Source organism: Hylobates moloch, unplaced genomic scaffold (assembly GCF_009828535.3).
Source record: "Hylobates moloch isolate HMO894 unplaced genomic scaffold, HMol_V3 SCAFFOLD_8, whole genome shotgun sequence".
Taxonomy (NCBI): domain Eukaryota; kingdom Metazoa; phylum Chordata; class Mammalia; order Primates; family Hylobatidae; genus Hylobates; species Hylobates moloch.
The window spans coordinates 44,696,217-44,715,977 of record NW_026652283.1 but is presented as its reverse complement, the minus strand read 5'-3'; the positions used below and the strand labels follow the sequence as shown (position 1 = coordinate 44,715,977).

Here is a 19,761-nt window from a genome sequence, read left to right as displayed (position 1 = left end):
TTCCCATTGTCTCCTTCCTCCTGCTTACCCCTCCTTGGTTATCATTTCCCCAGGACTTGGTTTTTGGTCCCCTTTCATCCTATCTCCTCTCTCCCCAGCAGTCTCACCCACTCTTATCTTCCAGCTATCAGTTTTCTTCCCAGAAAGAAACCAAAGTTATTATTTCCGGGTTTTATGCTTCCAGTTATTTTATGCATATGTATGCAAACCTATATATAATATATATGCTTATGTATGTATAACTATGAATATACACACAGACAACTTCCCCGTCCCCTTGTCATAAATGGTAGCATTTGTATCCTCAATAGAAGCAGTTTTAAGGGGATGCCACCAAGCAACAACCTTCACAGGAGATAAAACTGTGGCCCCCAACACTTTTCAACCTATAGTTGAATTCTTTGCCAGCCAACTGGAGTGAACTCAAAGGGGAAGATTAAAAGTATTATCTCCCATCCTGGACTACTCGCCAAGTAGCCATGCATTAATTTAAGGGCTAGAGGGAAGGATAGAGCACAAAGGCCAATAAGTAAAACATCAGAGACTAAATAATTTCCTTCGCAGATATGGTTACATACCTGTGTAAAGGTTTGATTTGACTTTTTGGTTTTTCTTTTTGGCTCACTGCAAGCTCCGCCTCCCGGGTTCACGCCATTCTCCTGCCTCAGCCTCTCCTAGTAGCTGGGACTACAGGCGCCCGCCCCCGCCGGCTAATTTTTAGTAGAGACGGGGTTTCACCGTGGTCTCGATCTCCTGACCTCGTGATCCGCCCGCCTCGGCCTCCCAAAGTGCTGGGATTACAAGCGTGAGCCACCGCGCCCGGCCTTTTTTTTTTTTTTTAATGAGACAGGGTCTTGCTCTGTTGCTAAGGCTGGAGTATAGTGGCTCACTGGAGCCTCAATCTCCTGGGCTCAAGCGATCCTCCTGCCTTAGCCTCCCAAGGTGGCATGTGCCACCACATCCGGCTGATTTTTCATTTTTATTTTCGGTAGAGACGAGGTCTCACTATGTTCCCCAGTCTGGTCTCAAACTTCTGGGCTCAAGTGAACCTCCTGCCTTGGCCTCCCAAAATGTTGGGATTGCAGGTGTGAGCCACCAAGCCCAGCCTTTTTTTTTTCCTTTGAGTCGGAGTCTCGCTCTATTGCCAGGCTGGAGTGCAGTGGCGCCATCTTGGCTCACTGCAAGCTCCGCCTCCTGGGTTCACGCCATTCTCTTGCCCCAGCCTCCCGAGTAACTGGGACTACAGGCGCCCACCACCATGCCCGGCTAATTTTTTTGCATTTTTAGTAGAGACTGGGTTTCACCATGTTAGCCAGGATGGTCTCGATCTCCTGACCTCGTGATCTGCCCACCTCGGCCTCCCAAAGTGCTGGGATTACAGGAGTGAGCCACCGCACTCGGCCCAGCCTGACTTTTTTTTAATGAAAGTTTTTAACCACAAGTAGGGAGAATAGTATAATGAACCCCATCCTACAGATGCAACAATTAAAACATTTTGCTTCTGGCTTCCTTTCTTCCTTTTGTTTTTTCCTTCCTTCCCTTTCCCCCTTTTCTTTCTCCTTCTCTCTTTTTGGGCTGCATTATTATAAAACGAGTTCCTGACACCATGTCATTTCATGCCTAAATACATCCTTCTGGACATTATAAAACACAAAGACATTTCCTTACACGACCACAATATCATTAACACAAGGTAAATTTCTTAATTTCATCAAATGCTCAAGCTACATTCATATTTCCACAATTATCCAAAAAAAAAAATGTTAGCTACTTAAATTTTGAAGGAAATGTATAGCCAAATAAACTCCAAGCCCAGCCTGCAATGGCTTGTAACTATTAAATCTTACAAGAATTCCCAAGCTCCCAAAACCCCCAACAACAGGAAATGAACTGCTAAAGCTGTCCAGCTCCCAGGAGGGACATTCTTCCACTGCTCAGCCTGGTGTGGCCTTGGCAGATAATGGTTAAGGAAGAATCATCCTATTTCCCTTAGATATCATCCTCCTATCCCCTCCAGCCACTAATCTACTTTCTCACTCTATAGATTTGTCTGTTTTGGATATGTCAGTGAAACCATTAAATATGCAGCCTTTGTATCCTGCTTCTTTCTCTCAGCATAATGTTTTCAAGGCTTATCCATATTGCAGCATTATCAGTATCTCATTCCTCTTTATTGCAGAACAGTCCATCGTTTGGATATACCACATTTTATTTTTTTATTTATCCCTTCTTCAGCTGGTGTGTATTTGAGTTGTTTCCACTTTTTGGCTACAAGAAATAATAGTGCTATCAACATTTTTTTTTTTTTTTTTGAGACGGAGCCTTGCTGTGTCACCCAAGCTGGAGTGCAGTGGTATGATCTCGGGTCACTGCAACCTCCACCTCCTGAGTTCAAGCGATTCTCCTGCCTCAGCCTCCCGAGTAGCTGGGATTACAGGTGCCCACCACCACGCCTTGCTAATTTCTGTATATTTAGTAGAGACAGGGTTTCACCATGTTTGGTTAGGCTGGTTTTGAACTCCTGATCTCAGGTGATCCACCTGCCTCAGCCTCCCAAAGTGCTGGGATTACAGGCATGAGCCACTGCGCTCAGCTCAATCAACATTTGTGTATAAGTCTTAATGTGGACATATGTTTTCACCTCTCTTGAGTTCCTATCCACCTAGGAAGGTACTGATTGTTCTTCTATAGCAAGAAGTAACCACGAGAACTGTTTTAAACCCACCCGAATTGACCATTGGTTATTTCACACCAGTATACAAGATTTTGAAAGCCAGCCAGTTAACAGCAGCTTCACTTCAATGACTGTGCTTCTGAAAGTTACCTAAAAATCAACAACGGTCTAACTCAGTCTAACTATGAATCCACAGATACAGATTAGCCAATACCTACTCTTACTTCTTATGGCCACCAATCCCTGATCTCCACTGAAGACTCTAAAAAACAATGTTTCTAAAACTTTTGGCTTCAGGACTCTTTACACTCTTAAAAGTTCGTTAGTTAGTTAGTTAGTTAGTTGGTTAGTTAGTTAGTTAGTTAGTTATTGACAGAGTCTGTCACTGTCACCCAGGCTAGAGTGTAGTGGCGTGGTCACAGCTCACTGGAACCTCTGCCTCCTGGGTTCAAGCGATTCTTGTGCCTCAGCCTCCCAAGTAGCTGGGACTACAGGTATACACTACCACACCCAGCTAATTTTTGTATTTTTAGTAGAGATGGGGTTTCACCATGTTGGCCAGGCTGGGACACTCTTAAAACTTACTGAGGACACCAGAGAGTGTTAGTGTGTGGAAGTTAAGAATTATGTTAGTATTTATTACATTAGAAATTAAAACTAAGACACTTAAAAATACTTACTAGTTCATTTAAAATTCACAATAATAAACTCATTAAATACTGTAACAAGATAATTTCATGAAAAAATATTTCTAAAACAAAAAAATAGTAGGAAAAGAGTGGCGTTGCTTTAGAATTTTGCAAATCTCTTTAATTTCCAGCTTCATAAGAGAAAACTGGGTTCTCATTTGTTTCTGCATTCAATCTGTTGTAAAACAGTTTTGAATGAAATGTAGGAAAAAAACAGGCCTCTCACAAAAATAGCTAGAAAAGGAAGGGAGGGGTATTATAATAATCTTTTCAAATGATTGTGGATATTCCTCCTTGACACTACACCAAAACTCAAAACTGGTAGTTTCTTAAAGGTTGGTTGCAATATGGAATCTGAAGCTGTATCAGTGACCATTTTTATACTCTTACATTAAAATCCATTGGCCTATCTTATACTTTGAATGGATTTTTTTTTTTTTTTTTTTTTTTTTTGAGACAGAGTCTTGCTCTGTCGTCCAGGCTGGAGTGCAGTGGCGCCATCTCAGCTCACTGCAAGCTCCACCTCCTGGGTTCACGCCATTCTCCTGCCTCAGCCTCCCAAGTAGCTGGGACTACAGGCGCCTACCACCACGCCCGGCTGATTTTTTGTATTTTTTAGTAGAGACGGGGTTTCACTGTGTTAGCCAGGATGGTCTCGATCTCCTGACCTCATGATCCACCCGCCTCGGCCTCCCAAAGTGCTGGGATTACAGGCGTGAGCCACTGCGCCTGGCCTGAATAGATCTTTTATCCATGCATGATTCTGTAACATCCTAACAGTAGTCATTTGCGCATTATGGGTTCACTGAGTTATACACATCCTTCCAATGATTTCACATTCATTATAAAATATCAAAAAATCTCATTTGTTAATATCTCTACTGATCGTATCAGAAAAGTGTTTAAATATTGAGATGTCAGGCTTATGGCAGCAGATGTAAGTTTTTCAGAATTCTAGTCTTCACTTGAAAGCCAGAGTTTTCTCACTGCAAAAAAATACTGCCAGTGGTTTCCCTTGAAGTGACAGGCTTACTTCATTCATCTTTGAGAAAAGGTCTGTCAAAACCCAGTCTAAATAACAATACTTTGTCTATCATTTCTTTCAAGTAAAAATGGTACCCCCAAAAGAGCAGCTAGTTCAGCTTGTAGTTCAAACAATCCACACCATGAGGGCTTTTCCTTGGGGCAACAATAAAGCTTCAGTATGCAGTGGTAGTGTTTTATGCATATTTCCCATTTCATCACTACATTTTTTTTGAGATGGGGTCTCACTGTGTTGCTCAGGCTGGCCTCAAGTGATCCTTCTGTCTCAACCTCCTGAGTAGACATTTGTTTTTGAGTGAAACGACGCATATCCAAAAATTGAGATTTCATGAAATTAAATGTTTCGTCAATAACATTTTTAAGTAAAATTGGCTTCATTTTATTTCCTACCACGTGTGGCAGTGAGAAATATGACAACTATAATAGCAGTTTAGTGCTACTGATCTGACTTGTGCTAAGGGGCAAGCAGCTTTATCTGCCATCGCTTTGTAGCATCAGTGCAGATGCCAACACAGTGCAACAGGCAACCAGAATACACTTGACCAAACTTTAAGAACCCCTCTACAAAAGATAGTAGTTCTCTGCTTTGCTCAAAGAGACTAAGTCTTATAAGCACAGCTCTTCTTGCTTAAACTACCAATAAACTCAGCTTTCTGTTTCAGATATTAAGTGTTGGCCTCTTCCCTCAACATTAGTTTTTTGTTTGTTTGTTTGAGATGGAGTCTCGCTCTGCCACCCAGGATGGAATGCAGTGGCGTGATCTCAGCTCACTGCAACCTCCACCTCCCAGGTTCAAGCGATTCGCCTGCCTTAGCCTCCCAAATAGCTGGGATTACAGGCATGCGCCACCACGCCCAGGTAATTTTTGTATTTTTAGTAGAGATGGGGTTTCACCATGTTGGCCAGGATGGTCTCGATCTCCTGACCTCATGATCCGCGTGCCTCGGCCTCCCAAAGTGCTGGGATTACAGGTGTGAGCCACCACGCCCAGCCTAGTTTTTCTTTTATTGAGTTTCATGCCTTCTTTTTTCATCACTATACATCCCCTTCTGTGTGTGTGTGTTTTTGTTTGTTTGTTTTTTAGGAGACGGTCTCGCTCTCTTGCCCACGCTGGAGGGCTGTGGTATGATCATAACTCACTGCAATCTTGAATTCCTAGGCTCAGCTGATTCTCTCACCTCAGCCTCCTCCTGAGTAGCTAGGACTACAAGCACACGCCACCACGCCTACCTGATTTTTAAATTATTTATCGTTATTATTTAGTAAAGACAGAGTCTTGCTATGTTGCCCAGGCTGGTCTCAAACTCTTAGCCTCAAATGATCCTCCTGCCTGAGCCTCCCAAAGTGCTGGAATTATAGGTGTGAACTATCATGCCTGACCTATTCTAGTTAGTTTTTAAGTTATGCACTTTACATACTCTTCCTATTCTTGTTGTGGTTGACCTAGAAATCTTTAGCCTACATAATTAACTGAAAAAAGTCTAAGTTTATCAACATACTTAACTGACCTACCAAAGGATATAAGAAAAATACTTTAAATCTTAATGCTGTCTCTCAATTTAAATTTTATTATTAAGATTAGGTGTGGTGGCTGATGTCTGTAATCCAAACACTTTGGGAGGCAAGGAAGGAGAATCACTTGAGGCCAGGAGTTCAAGACCAGCCTGGGCAATATAGCAAGACCCCGTCTCTACAAAAAATTTAAAAACATTAGCCAGGTATAGAGGCACGCTTCTGTAGTCCTAGATACCCGGGAGACTGAGGTGGAAGGATTGCCTGAGCCCAGGACTTTGAGGCTGCAGTGAGCTATAATTGCACCACTGCACTCCAGCCTGGGTGGCAGAACAAGACCATGTCTCAAAAAAATTGTTTTTAAATTACTAACTGGCAGTATAGTTCCATTCTTCTGTTTTTATAATGCCAAATATTGATTGGATGATACTGCCTTTTTTTCTGGGGGCGGGGGGTTGGTATGCAGCCAATGGAGTATAGTATAGTGTAAGAGTAGTGTCTTATTGTGGTTTTAATTTGCATTTTATACTAATTTGATGCTGAGAATCTTTTCAAGTGCTTACTTGCCATGTGTATGTCTACTTTGGTGAAGTGTCTATTCATATCTTTGTCTATTTTTAGCTGGCTCTTTGTCTACTTATTACTGAATAGTAAGGTACAAGACCTTTGTCTTGTATTGACTTTGTTTTGACTTTGTATTGACTTAGTAAAGTACAACAGTGAAGTACAAGACCTTTGTTGTAGATGTTTCACAATATTTTCTCCCAGGCTGTGGCTTGCCTTTAAGTATTTGTTAACAGTGTTGTTTAAAGAGCAAAAGTTTTTACTTTTGATAAAGTTCAATGTATTTTTTTATGCTTTTCTGCCCTATTTAAGAAATCTTTACCAAACTCAACATCACTAACATTTCTCTCCTATATTTTGTTCTATGCGTTTTTTAGTCTTAGCTCTTCCGTTTAGGTGTATGATCCATTTCAAGTTAATTTTGTACATGGTGAGAGATAAGAATCAGTGTTCTTTTGTTTGTTTTTGTGCAACCAGTTATTGAAAAGACTATACTTTCTCCTTTGAATTGCCTGGGCACCTTTGTGAAAAATCAATCGGCCATATATGTGTGGGTCTATTTCTGGGCTCTGTTTTCTGTCTCATTGATCTATACATCTGTCTTTATACCAGTACCACTCTATATTGATTGCTGCTGGCTTTATGGTAAGTTTTGAAAGCAGGTAATGTAAACCCTCCAACTTTGTTCTTTTTCAAAATGGTTTGACTATTCTTGAATCTCTATATTTCTATATAAGTTTTAAAATCAGTTTTCAATTTCTACCAAAGCAAAATTTTTTTAAAGACAAAAAACCCAAGCCTTCTGGGATTTTGATTGACAGAATGTATTGCATTTTAAAACACATTGGGGGCTAGGTGCGGTGGTTCATGCCTGTAATCCCAGCACTTTGAGAGGCCGAGGTAGGCGGATTACTTGAGGTCAGGAGTTTGAGACCAGCCTGGCCAACATGGTGAAACCCCATCTCTACTAAAAATACAAAAGTTAGCTAGGCGTGGTGGTGGGTGCCTGTAGCCCCAGCTAGGGGATACCAGAGGCCCAGCTAGGGGAATCCCTTCAGAAAGAGCAGCTCATTAGAAGTAGGAGGAACTTTCATCAGGTCAAAGAGGAAGAAAGCCACTGACAAAGGTCAGCAGTCTAGAATAGATTACAGTAACATGAAGTTTAGAACATGACATCAGCAAGGATGGAAAAAGTAGTAGAGAGCAGCAGGGAGGCAACTGAGACCTATCTGCATTCCTCCCACCATCACATACCCTCTCAGAATAAGTGGTGATTCTCAAAGTATAGTCCACAGCCTACTGATGGGTTCTTACAATGGCCTATAAACTGATCCAAAAATGCAAGTTTTTCTTTGTGACACACAATACGGAATCCACAAACTTTCACTTTTATTTACCATTAGGGCTTACTTAGTTACTAGAAACCCACAAAATAAATTACTGAGTTACAAAAATGTGCTATAGGTAAAACCAAAAATAGCACTTTACTGGAGTGTACTCTGAGCCCTATACCACTATTTCATTAAGCAGTCTGCACAGCAGGCAATATTCAACTGCACTGCACAGCAGCTCTAACTCATGCCCACGCGTGTACAGGGTCCCTACAGTTCTCTGGAATATACTCTGTTATCAGTGTGCCATCAGTGCTGTCTTGAATTGGACATGGTGTGCCATTGTGTTACTGCTTTTAAATTATAAATTTGAGTTAGCTTAGCCATTAGTTCAGTTTCTGTAAATTGTTTCGTTATAACATTTACAAGGAGTACTGATGCATATTTACATCAATAAGATTTCTGACTTAATTTTCCAATTACAAGGTCTCAAGGCATATATGAGTTACTGTTCAAATATGAGTATCTTTTAAAGATGTATACATAATCCTCTAAAATTTGTTTGTAGAGAGACAGTCCATCCCTATCATCCAGTTCTTTCTCTACTGAAAAGTGAAATTAGATGAAAAGTAGAACAAGAGGTTTTTTGCCTTAAAGTTTGCTATAGTCAAGAAAACTTGTTGGCTGGACATGGTGGCTCATGCCAGCAGTTTGGGAGTCTGAGGTGGGAGGATCGCTTGAGCCCAGGAGTTCAAGACGAGCCTGGGCAAACATGGTGAGACCCATTCCTACAAAAATATAAAAATTAGCTAGGCGTGGTGGTGTGCACCTGTAGTCCCAACCACATGGGAGGATGAGATGGGAGGCTTACTTGAGCCCAGGAGGTGGAGGGTGCAGTGAGCCACGTGATTGTGCCACTGCACTCCAGCCTGGGACACACAGCAAGACCCTGTCTGAAACAAACAAAAAATTGTGAGGGAATAAGTGAGGAAGAAGAGCCAAGGAAAAAATATTTAGTCTATGAAACAGGTGGGCGAATCAGGGGCTTCAGATATCAAGTATTGTTACTGAGAGCACAAACTTTGAAGATAGGAAACCTTTAGTTAAAGCTTTGTCTCTGTTAGTGACCAACCCACTTAAAATTGTTTTCCCACCTGCAAAATGGAACAAGAGCAGTCCCCACTTTACCAGTGTGATCTCAAAAAACGCATTAACTTGTTGAGCCTCATTAGCCTTACCTGTAAAATGTGGAAATACTATCAAACATACCTAGTAGATTAAATAACATGATGCATGCAAAGCGCTTTAGAACAATGTGAGCTCCAAGCACATAGTTGAATGCTCAAAAAATTTAGGCCGGGTGCAGTGGCCCACACCTGTAATCCCAGCACTTAGGGAGGCCAAGGCAGGAGGATCGCCTGAGGTCAGGAGGTCGAGACCAGCCTGACCAACATGGTGAAACCCTGTCTCTATTAAAAAGACAAAAATTAGTCGGGTGTGGTAGCAGGTGCCTGTAATCCCATCTACCGAGGAAGCTGAGACAGGAGAATCGCTTGAACCTGGAGGTGGAGGTTGCAATGAGCCGAGATCGCGCCACTGCACTCCAGCCTGGGTGACAAGAACCTCCGTCTCAAACAAAACAAAACAAAACAAAAAAAATGTAACCGATTATAACCTCATAAGGTTGCTAGATTATAACGACCATGAGAGTAGGACAGGCCTATATTCATCTTTCTATCCCAAAGACCTGACACAGAATATGCCAGGAATACTCCAACTGCCAATTAATGTTTACTGCTGTTGATTTTGAGCTTCCTACAAATAAAATGTGGGACTGACCTATCTGTATACATATGCATTTGAGTGTGTCTCTGTGTGTATGTAAGTGAAAAAGATCATCCTTATATACTTTCCATCTTCATGTAGGAATACATGAAGATCTACCTTAGCCATTTCAATGGCTGCAGAGTATCTGTCAAATGGACATGCCATTATTTATTTACTCAATCTTTTATTGTTTCCATTTTTTTCTTAGAAACAATGCAGTGTGCACACCTGTACATATATCTGTGCATGCTTGTTCTGTATTTCTTTAGGAAGTAAAACTGATGGATCAAAAGGTATGTATATTTATACTTTTGAATACACACTATTATATTGCCTTCCAGGAACCCACTTATATTATCTAAGAATAATGGCTTACTTATGCACATACAGGGCATTATCATTCTAAACTCTTTGCCAGCATGAAAGGTACTGTTGATATGGAAGAATAAAATAACAATTATGTACCATCATTCTTTTATACTTTGTATTTCTTTAAAAAAGTGAGAATATTTTTGTAAATAAACATTAACCACTTATAATTTTCCTTCTGTGAAATTAAGATGTTCCTGCATTTTATCGATTTTTCTATTTAAGTGTTGGTTTTTCCAGTTTATATAAGCTCTTTATACATATTAAGAATATCATCTCTCTGGCCGGGCGCGGTGGCTCACATCTGTAATCCCAGCACTTTGGGAGGCCGAGGAGGGCGGGTCACGAGGTCAGGAGATCGAGACCACGGTGAAACCCCGTCTCTACTAAAAATACAAAAAACTAGCCGGGCGTGGTGGCGGGTGCCTGTAGTCCCAGCTACTCGGGAGGCTGAGGCAGGAGAGTGGCGTGAACCCGGGAGGCGGAGCTTGCAATGAGCCGAGATTGTGCCACTGCACTCCAGCCTGGGCGACAGAGTGAGACTCCGTCTCAAAAAAAAAAAAAAAAGAATATCATCTCTCTGTCATATATACCAAAAATATTTTTCCTGGCTTGTTATTCATCTTAACTTTGCTTAGAATTTCTAGAGAATTTTTTAAAACAGAAGTTTTAATAAAAGATAGCTTTTTTTTTTCTTGAGACAAAGTCTCACTCACTCTGTCAGCCAGGCTGGAGTGCAGAGGCGTGAGCACAGCTCAGGCATGAACATGGCTCACTGAGCTTCCTAAGTAGCTGAGACTACAGGCGCACACCACCATGCCAGGCTTTTTTTTTTTTTACTTGTTGTAGAGACAGGGTCTTGCAATGTTGCCTAGGCTGGTCTCAAACTCCTGGGCTCAAGAGATCCTCCTGCCTTAGCCTCTGAAAGTACTGGGATTACAGGCATGAGCCACTGTGCTGGGCCAAAAGATAACCTTTTTCATTCTTTTATAGTTTGGTATCAAGCTAATAAAATCCCTTTCTCAACCCTAATATCATATTCTTTATTGTTTTCTAGTATTTTAATTTAGTTCTTTACAGTTAAATATCTAATCTAGCTGAAATTTATTTTTGTCTAAGGTGTATATTTGTTTTACTTACCTACTGATGGAAATTTAGGTTGTTTCCAGTACCTGGCTATTGTTAATAAAGCTGCCACCAACATTTGTTTACAACTCTTTTTGTAGGCAAAGGTTTTCACTTATCTTGGGAAGTATGAGTTGCTGAGTCATGTACTAAATATATGCTTAACTTCAAAAGAAATTGCCAAATTGTTTTCCACAGTGGTTGTACCATTTTACATTCCATTTGACAACACAAGAGAGTTGCTAAGTTGAAGAATGCCAATCTTTAAATTTCAGCAATTCTAATGGGTGTTTGCTTTCCCTGACGTCTAATGATGATGAACCTTTTGAGGTGTGTCTTAATCCACTCTGTGTGCTATAACAAAATACCTGAGACTGGGTAATTTATTTTAAAAAAAAAAAGAAATTTATTTTCTCATAGTTCTGGAGATTCTGAAGTCAAAGATCAAAACATTAGCAGGTTTGGTGTCTGGAAAAGCCCCAGTATTATCTTCCAAGAGCGCACCTTAAAACGCTGCAACCACAGGAAGGGAAAAACAGCGTGTCCTCATATGGCAGAAGGCAGAAGGGGCAAAAAGGGACCAGACTCTCTCTGTCAAGCCCTTTTTATAATGGCATTCATTCATTTATGAGGGCAGAGCGCTCATAACCCAATCACTTCCTGAAGGGCCCCATCTCCCAACACTGTTGCACTGGGGATTGAGTTTCTAACACATGAGTTTTTGGAAGGGACAAGAACATTCAAACCATAGCAAGGTGCTTATCAGTCATTTGTAATTTTTTTTGTATGAAATATCTGTTCAACTCCTTTGTCAGTTTCTTTTTGTTGTTGTTCGTTTTTGTTTGTTCGTTTGTTTAAGATGGGGTGTCACTGTGTTGTCCAGGCTCGTCTTGAACTCCTGGACTCAAGTGACCCCCCCACCTTGGTCTCCCGAAAGTACTCTGTCAACTCCTTAACTAGGTTGTTTGCCTTCTTATTCAGTTGTAAGAGTTCCTTATATCTTCTGGATCAAGTCCTTTGCCCAGTGTATCTTGCCAATATTTTTCCCAGCATGTGGCTTGCTTTTTATTTTCTTGATGGAACAATTTGAAGAGCAGAAAGAATCTCAATGGATACAATTGATAAGTATTTCTTTAATGGTTAATGCTTTTTGTGCTACCACAACAGCATGAAGATTTTCTCCTTTTCTATAAATTTTACACTTAGGTCTATGATCCACTTAAAATTGATTTTTGTATATGGTGTGAGGTAGGAACTGTGGTTCCTTATTTTTCTATATAGATATCTAGTTATTGCACCATAGTATGTTGAAAAGACTCCCTATCCCACTGAATTATGTTATTACTTTTATCAAAATTCAATTGACTACATATGCATGGTCTATTTCTGGACTCTATTCTGTCTACTGATCTTTCACCAATACTGTATTGTCCTGATTACCACAGTAAGACTTGAAGTGAAGCAGTGTAAGCTAACTTCTACTTTCCAAAGCCTAGATTCTTTGTGTTTTCGTATAAATTTTAGAATCAGCTATTGATTTCTTTTTTTTTAAGCCTGCTGAAATTTTAATTAGGATTGCATTGAATCTATAGATCTTGAAAAAATGAGGATCTTCACTTAAGGCCAAGAGTTCAAGACCAACCTGGGCAACAACTCAAAACCTCATCTCTACAAAAATAAAACATAAAAATTAAAAACAGGTCTGGCAAGGTGGCTCACACCTGTAATCTCAGCACTTTGGGAGGCCAAGGTGGGAGGACTGTTTGACAACAGGAGTTCAAGACCAGCCTAGGCAACAATGTAAAACCCTGTCTTTATAAAATTGTTTTTAAAAAATTGGCTGGGCATGCCTGTAGTCCCAGATACTTAGGAGGCTGAGGCAGGAGGATCACTTAAGCTGGGGAGGTTGAGGCTGCAGTAAGCTGTGATCCTGCCACTGTACTCCAGCCTGGATGACAGAGCCAGACTCTGTCTCAAAAAAAAAAAAAAAAAAAAAAAAAATGGGGGCTGTTTTAACAACATTAAGTGTTCCAATACATAGGCATCATAAATCTCTCCTTATTTAGATGTCTTTATTTAATCTCTTATTTAGATCTTTAATTCCTCTCAGCAGTATTTTTATAGTTTTCAGTGTAGAGGTCTTGCATATGTTTAGATTTATTTCTAAGTATCTTTTTTTATGCTATTGCAAATAATGTTGTTTAATCTTATTTTCTATTTGTGTGCTTCCAGTATATAGAAACACAACTGAGTTTTATATACTGTGTGATATGGTTATATAATAAGAAATATATATTTGGTTTCTGCTCCTAGTTCCTGAGACAGGGCTCCTAAATCCCTTGGGATTTCCTGGGTGGTAGGAGCATTTTTTGTTCTAATGAGGTGACTCTTAGTGGGTTCCTGGACAGTCCCTCGCAATGAGGGCTGGTAACCAGGGGAACCAACAATGTGTTTGGAGGGCTAAAAGTTGAGTTTATTATCACCAATGACCAATGATTTAGTCAATCCTGCATACATAACGAATCCTCCATAAAAATCCCTGAGCTATAGGGTCTGCAGAGTTTCCAGACCGCTGAACACGTGGAGGTGCTGGAGAGTGGCATGCCTGGAGACAGCACGGAAGCCCTGGGCCCGTTCCCCCATCCTTCACCCCAGGTATCTCTGCCTCTGGCTGGTTTGTTTGTTTGTTTGTTTGAGATGGAGTCTCACTCTGTCGCCCGGACTGGAGTGCAGTGGCATGATCTCAGCTCACTGCAATCTCCGCCTCCTGGGTTCAAGCGATTCTCTTGCCTCAGCCTCCCGAGTAGCTGGGATTACAGGCACATGCCACCACACCCGGCAGGCTAATTTTTGTATTTTTAGTAGAGACGGGGTTTCACTGTGCTGACCAGGCTGGTCTCGAACTTCTGACCTGGTGATCTGCCCGCCTTGGCCTCCCAAAATGCTGGGATTATAGGCCTGAGCCACTGTGCCCGGTCTCATTTTTTTGTTTTAAGTTTTTATTGTGGTAAGATATATGCAACATAAAATTTACCATTTTAGGCCGGGCGCAGTGGCTCACTCCTGTAATCCTTGCACTTTGGGAGGCTGAGGCAGGTGAATCACTTGAGGTCAGGATTTTGACACCAGCCTGGCCAATATGGTGAAACCCCGTCTCTACTAAACATCCGAAAAAAATTAGTCAGGCATGGTAGCGCACGCCTGCAGTCCCAGCTACTTGGGAGGCTGAGGCAAAAGAATTGCTTGAACCCAGGAGGCAGAGGTTGCAGTGAGCCGAGATCACGCCACTGCACTCCAACCTGGGTGACAGAGTGAAACTTGTCTCAAAAAAAACAAAAACTAGGCCAGGCGCAGTGGCTCACGCCTGTAATCCCAGCACTTTGGGAGGCCGAGGCAGGTGGATCACAAGGTCAGGAGATCGAGACCATCCTGGCTAACATGGTGAAACTGCACCACAGAACCAATCTGCCCCACCACCTTCAAATTAGTATGATCGTTGCTCTTAGTGTTAACGCTTCTCCTGGCATTTCATGGGCCACAGGGAACACCAGAGATACCAGCTGCTGCTCCACTAAAGAGGCACCAGGTCCACACCAAACGAGCTCATCAGCAGCACCAGCAGCAGCCTCTCCTTATTTTTAGATTTCAGAAGTCTAACTATAATAACTAGGTTTTTTTCCCCCAATATTTATCTTTCTTGGGGTTGGCTCTATAAGGGGGCTCTGTTTTGGATCTGTAAGTCAATGTTTTTCATCAAACTTAGGAAGTTTTCAGCCATTATTTTTTTTTTTTCCTTCAGATGAGTAGGTATGGGAAATTAATTTTCAAAAAATAAAATGTTAATTTTTTTCCTGCCCAATTGTCTTTTTTTTTTTTGAGACGGAGTCTCGCTCTGTCACCAGGCTGGAGTGCAGTGGCGCGATCTCGGCTCACTACAAGCTCCGCCTCCCCAGTTCAAGCGATTCTCCTGCCTCAGCCTCCCAAGCAGCAAGAGAGATTTCACGTGCCACCAGGCTCAGCTAAATTTTGTATTTTTAGTAGAGACGGGGTTTCACCATGTTGGCCAGGCTGGTCTCGATCTTTCTTTCTGTGGTTCAGACTGGATAATTTCCATTGTGTTCTCTTCAGGCTCATGGGCTTCTTTGGTTTTATCTAATCTGCTGTTAAGTGAAACTTCCATTTCAGTTACTACACTTTTCAGGTCTAGAATTTGCATTTGGTTCTTTTTTATAGATTCCATTTCTCTGCTGAGACTACTCATTGTTCACTACCATATTTTCCTTTAATTATTTAAATATATTCATAATAGTTACTTTGTCTGCTAAGTGCAACACTGAGGCCATCTTATCCATAGATTTTTCTTCTTGAATATGGATATTCTCCTGTTTCTTTGCATGTCTTAGTAACTTTTTTTGAACATTAGCCACTGTGGATATTACACATAAAAACTATGAATACTGTTATCTTCCTATGAAGAGTGTCAATTTGTATTTTAGCAGATAGTTCAATGACTACCTGATGGCCCTGAACTTGTGTGGTCTTGATTTTATGCATCATGAGTGTGGATCTGAGGAAAGCGCATGGCATTTTTGACCTCTCTTGATAGGACCCAAACTTCGAAATCTGTCTTGCTGGGGGTTGGCTTTAGGTCTTGTTAGGGTGGGTCTACAGTAGATCCTACTCTTGGGTAAGATCTTTATGCATAAGGCATGGCCTTTCTGGGGTCTCAGCTGGATGCCAGGGGTGTTAACAAAGTGTTAATGAGTTATTTCTACTGGTAGGGCTGGACCATCAGCGTTCCTGGCATTGCTTTCACCCCAACAGGACTTGACCTCTAGTATCTTTTCTATTCATCCTGTACCAGCTGCTCTCTATATGGTAAGCTTCAGGTGGTTTCACCCCATGTATAAATAATAGGCCAGTCCTTAGCTTCAGCCTCACAGGAATGCCCCCACGGACTTCTGAGATGCTCTTGCTGAACAATTCCCTACCCTATGATGGTCCACCCCACAGATTCCAACTGCTTCAGCTGCCCAAACTCTGACCTCCGCCTCTTCAGCTCAGGGGAAATCATCACAGCCTGTTTAGACTCCACTCACAGAACAGGGCTGGGAAACTGTCCTCAGACAGAAAACTCAGCAAATGTGGCGCTCACCTCGAGTTTTCCTTCTCTCAGGAACTGAAATTTTACGCTGCCTATCGTCTACAGGCTGACACAACTGCTTCATTTCTTTTGTCCAGTTTTATAGCTTCCTATAGAGAGGAGGCTAGTTCTGATACCACTTACTTCCTTACCATCGGAAGCAGAGTACCTCCCTAAGCCAGAGGCCAGAAATGCCAGCCTCCTCTTCATTTTTAAGGCAGAAAACTAAGAGCTAATACAATGTCCTATGTCTATTAAACTCACTTCAACCTGTCCTCCTAATATCAGATCCAACTTCCGCTTATGTGCCAGAGAGTATTCTCCAGAGCAAGCATATCAACGTGTACTTTGTAATCTGAATGCATATTTTATAATTTATCTGGTTATAATCTTTTATAAATATAGGGAAGAACACAAAGGGAGTTGTAATAATTGATAAACACAGTAGCATGAATTTAACTTTTCAAACATTTTTGAGACAGGGTCTCACTCTGTCACACAAGCTGGAGTACAGTGGCGCGACCACAGCTCACTGCAGCCTTGACTTCCTGGGTTCAAACGATCCTCCCACCTCAGCCTCTCGAGTAGCTGGCACCATAGACATGTACCACCATATTCAGCTAATTTTTTATTTTTCTGTGGAGACAGGGTCTTCCTATGTTGCCTAGGCTGGTCTTGAACTCCTGGGCTCAAGCAATCCTTCCACTTCAGCCTCCAAAAGTGCTGAGATTATAGGCATGAGCCACCTCACTCAGTCATGAAGTTTTAAAGGTCTCACAGCACAGGAAACTAATCCTATGAAAGATCTACTTTATTAATTAGAAATGAATTTCTTTCCTTCTTTCCTTCCTTCCTTCTCTCCCTCCCTCCTTCCTTCCTTCCTTCCTCCCTCCCTTCCTTCCTCCCTCCCTCCCTTTCTCTCTCTCTCTCTCCCTCTTCCTCCCTCTCTCACTCCCTCTCTCCTTCTCTCTCTCTCTTTCTTTCTTGAGACAAGGTCTCATGCTGTTGCCCAGGTCGGAGTACAGTGGCACAATCATAGCTCACTGCAACCTCCACATCCTGGGCCTAAGTGATCCTCCTACCTCAGCCTCTCGAGTAGCTATACCACACACCGTACACGTGTGCACCACCATGCCTGGATAATATTTTTTAATTTTTTTGTAGAGACATGGCCTCGTGACATTACCCAGGCTGGTCTCAAACTCCTGGCCTCAAGTAATCCCCCCAGCCTCAAGCAATCCTCCCTCCTCAGTCTCTCAAAGTGCTGGAATTCCAGATATGAACCACCATACCCAGCAGAAATAAGTAAAATTTTAAATTAATAAAAATATGCAAGGCTTCCATGAAATGGACCATTGTGAAATAAGGGCTATTGCAAAGAGGCAACTACCCGACTCCTATACAAGGTACTGACCTAAATAAAGCATCAGAGCAAAGAGAAATAAGTCCTTTTTTTGAAACTGAGTCTTGCTCTGTGGCCCAGGCTCACCGCAACCTCTGCCTCCCGAGTTCAAGCGGTTCTCCTGCCTCAGTCTCCCAAGTAGCTGGGACTACAGGGGCGTGCCACCACGCCTGGCTAATTTTTTGTATTTTTAGTAGAGACGGGATTTCACCGTGTTAGCCAGGATGGTCTCGATCTCCTGACCTCATGATCTGCCCACCTCGGCCTCCCAAAGTGCTGGGATTACAGGTGTGAGCCACTGTGTCTGGCCGAGAAATAAGTCTTTTATCTTCATTTTGGAGATGAAGAAACAAGCACACCCAACTCTTTCTAACTCCAGATACTGGTGATTTGTTCATTAATTAAAATATATGTATGCATACGTATTTTATCAAACTACATGTGTAATAATTCTACAGTACTTTTTAAAACAGGTTGATAACTAGACTATTCTCAAACTTGAAGCTTTTCACATTAAGCATTTGACTCAAGTCTTGGCAACCTGACCAAGCCTAGGTCACAAGTGTCTCTAAACTACCCAAGGCAAAGCAGTTTGTAGCCCTCTACAATACACCTTGGAATTAATGAAAACATAAATTTTCTCTCTAGAAGGAATCCTATGCTCCAACACAGCATTTCATACAGATTGCTCTTTTAGAACTCAATATATTATAATAATTGTTTTGTTTTGTTCTCATATTATAGGCTAAGAGTATGAAGGACTATGTTCATCTTATATCCAGTTTACCCAGAACAGTACACAGACCATAATAAGAACATACTGCTTATTGAATGAATAATTTAATAATAAAAAACTCTAGCCTCAGGCCAAGTGCAGTGGCTCATGCCTGTAATCCCAGCACTTTGGGAGGCTGAAGTGAGAAGACCACTTGAGCTCAGGAGTTTGAGACCAGCCTGGGCAACATGGAGAAACCCCATCTCTACAAAAACATTTTGAAAAATTAGTTGGGTGTGGTGGTGCACACCTGTAGTCCCAGCTACTTGGGAGGCTGAGGTAGAAGCCCAGGAGGTTGAAGCTGCGGTGAGCCGAGATCACACCACAAAACTCTAGCCTGGGTGACACAGTGAGACCCTGTGTCAAAAACCAAAACCAAAAACCAACTCTAGGCTCTTCCCCCTACCATGGAGAAATTCCAATAGGTTATCTGAGTAACTTATTAATATTCTAAACATTAAGGAAAAATAATGCTAAAGACATTTATTTTTCTAACTTGGGATTGTCCTCACCCTCCTCAGATGAAAGGCACACAAACTCTTGATTACACAGCCTCTCTGAAGCCTCAGTTTCTGTATCTGTACAATGAGGATAATAATAACCAATAAAAACTATGAGGATCAAATAAGATTCCAAATATAAAGACCCTGCTATCTTACGGACATATAGTAGATACAGTAATCAATAAATTACTATTTCATCTTATCATCATCAGTATTATTAAAACGCAGCCTAAATTTCACAACATAACAGTCTCCGGGGTTGTGACGCTCCTTCAGCTTGACTCTAAGTAAAGGACTCCTCTCTGGCCGGGCACAGTGGCTCATGCCTGGAATCCCACCACTTTGAGAAGCCAAGGCAGGCAGACCACTTGAGCCCAGGAGTTTGAGACCAGCCTGGGCAACATGACTAAACCCCATCTCTACAAAAGACACAAAAATTAGCCAGGAATGGTGGTGTGAGTCTGTGGTCCCAGCTGCTTCCAGAGGTTGAGGTAGGAGGATCGCTTGAGCCTGGCAGGTCAAGGCTACAGTGAGCTATGACTGCACCACTGCACTCTGGCCTGGGCAACAGAGTGAGACCTCATCTCCAAAAAAAAAAAAATAGCGGACCCGTCTGATTTAGTAAGCCATGCAGGGTGGGTCCTATTACTCTGTTCTCTGATATTACAGCACAGAAAATAGTATGCTTTGGTGAGATGGTCTAAACAACCTATTCAAAGTCAAACATCTAAAAGGCTTAGGAGTCAGAATAGAAAAGCTATAAATACTGGTTAGTCAGCTAACAATTAATGGAAAGGATAGCA

At 41.7% G+C, this 19,761-nt stretch overlaps 1 protein-coding gene across 15 annotated transcripts in view; it reads right to left on the bottom strand.

The window, feature by feature from the left end:
* The window catches only part of ST3GAL3 (ST3 beta-galactoside alpha-2,3-sialyltransferase 3), a 226,258-nt gene that overhangs the window by 173,030 nt on the left and 33,467 nt on the right, over positions 1–19,761 (bottom strand). For 11 of the 15 annotated variants that reach the window (XR_009214632.1, XR_009214631.1, XR_009214630.1 and 8 more), the window contains exon 3: positions 18,968–19,033. The exons of the other annotated variants lie outside the window; for them this stretch is intronic. Coding sequence is in view for 7 of the 11 variants with exons in the window: in XM_058443254.1 (XP_058299237.1) it covers positions 18,968–19,033 (66 nt within the window). In the remaining 4 variants the exon portion in view is untranslated. The remainder of the gene's footprint in view (positions 1–18,967; positions 19,034–19,761) is intronic. 15 annotated transcript variants of the gene reach the window in all.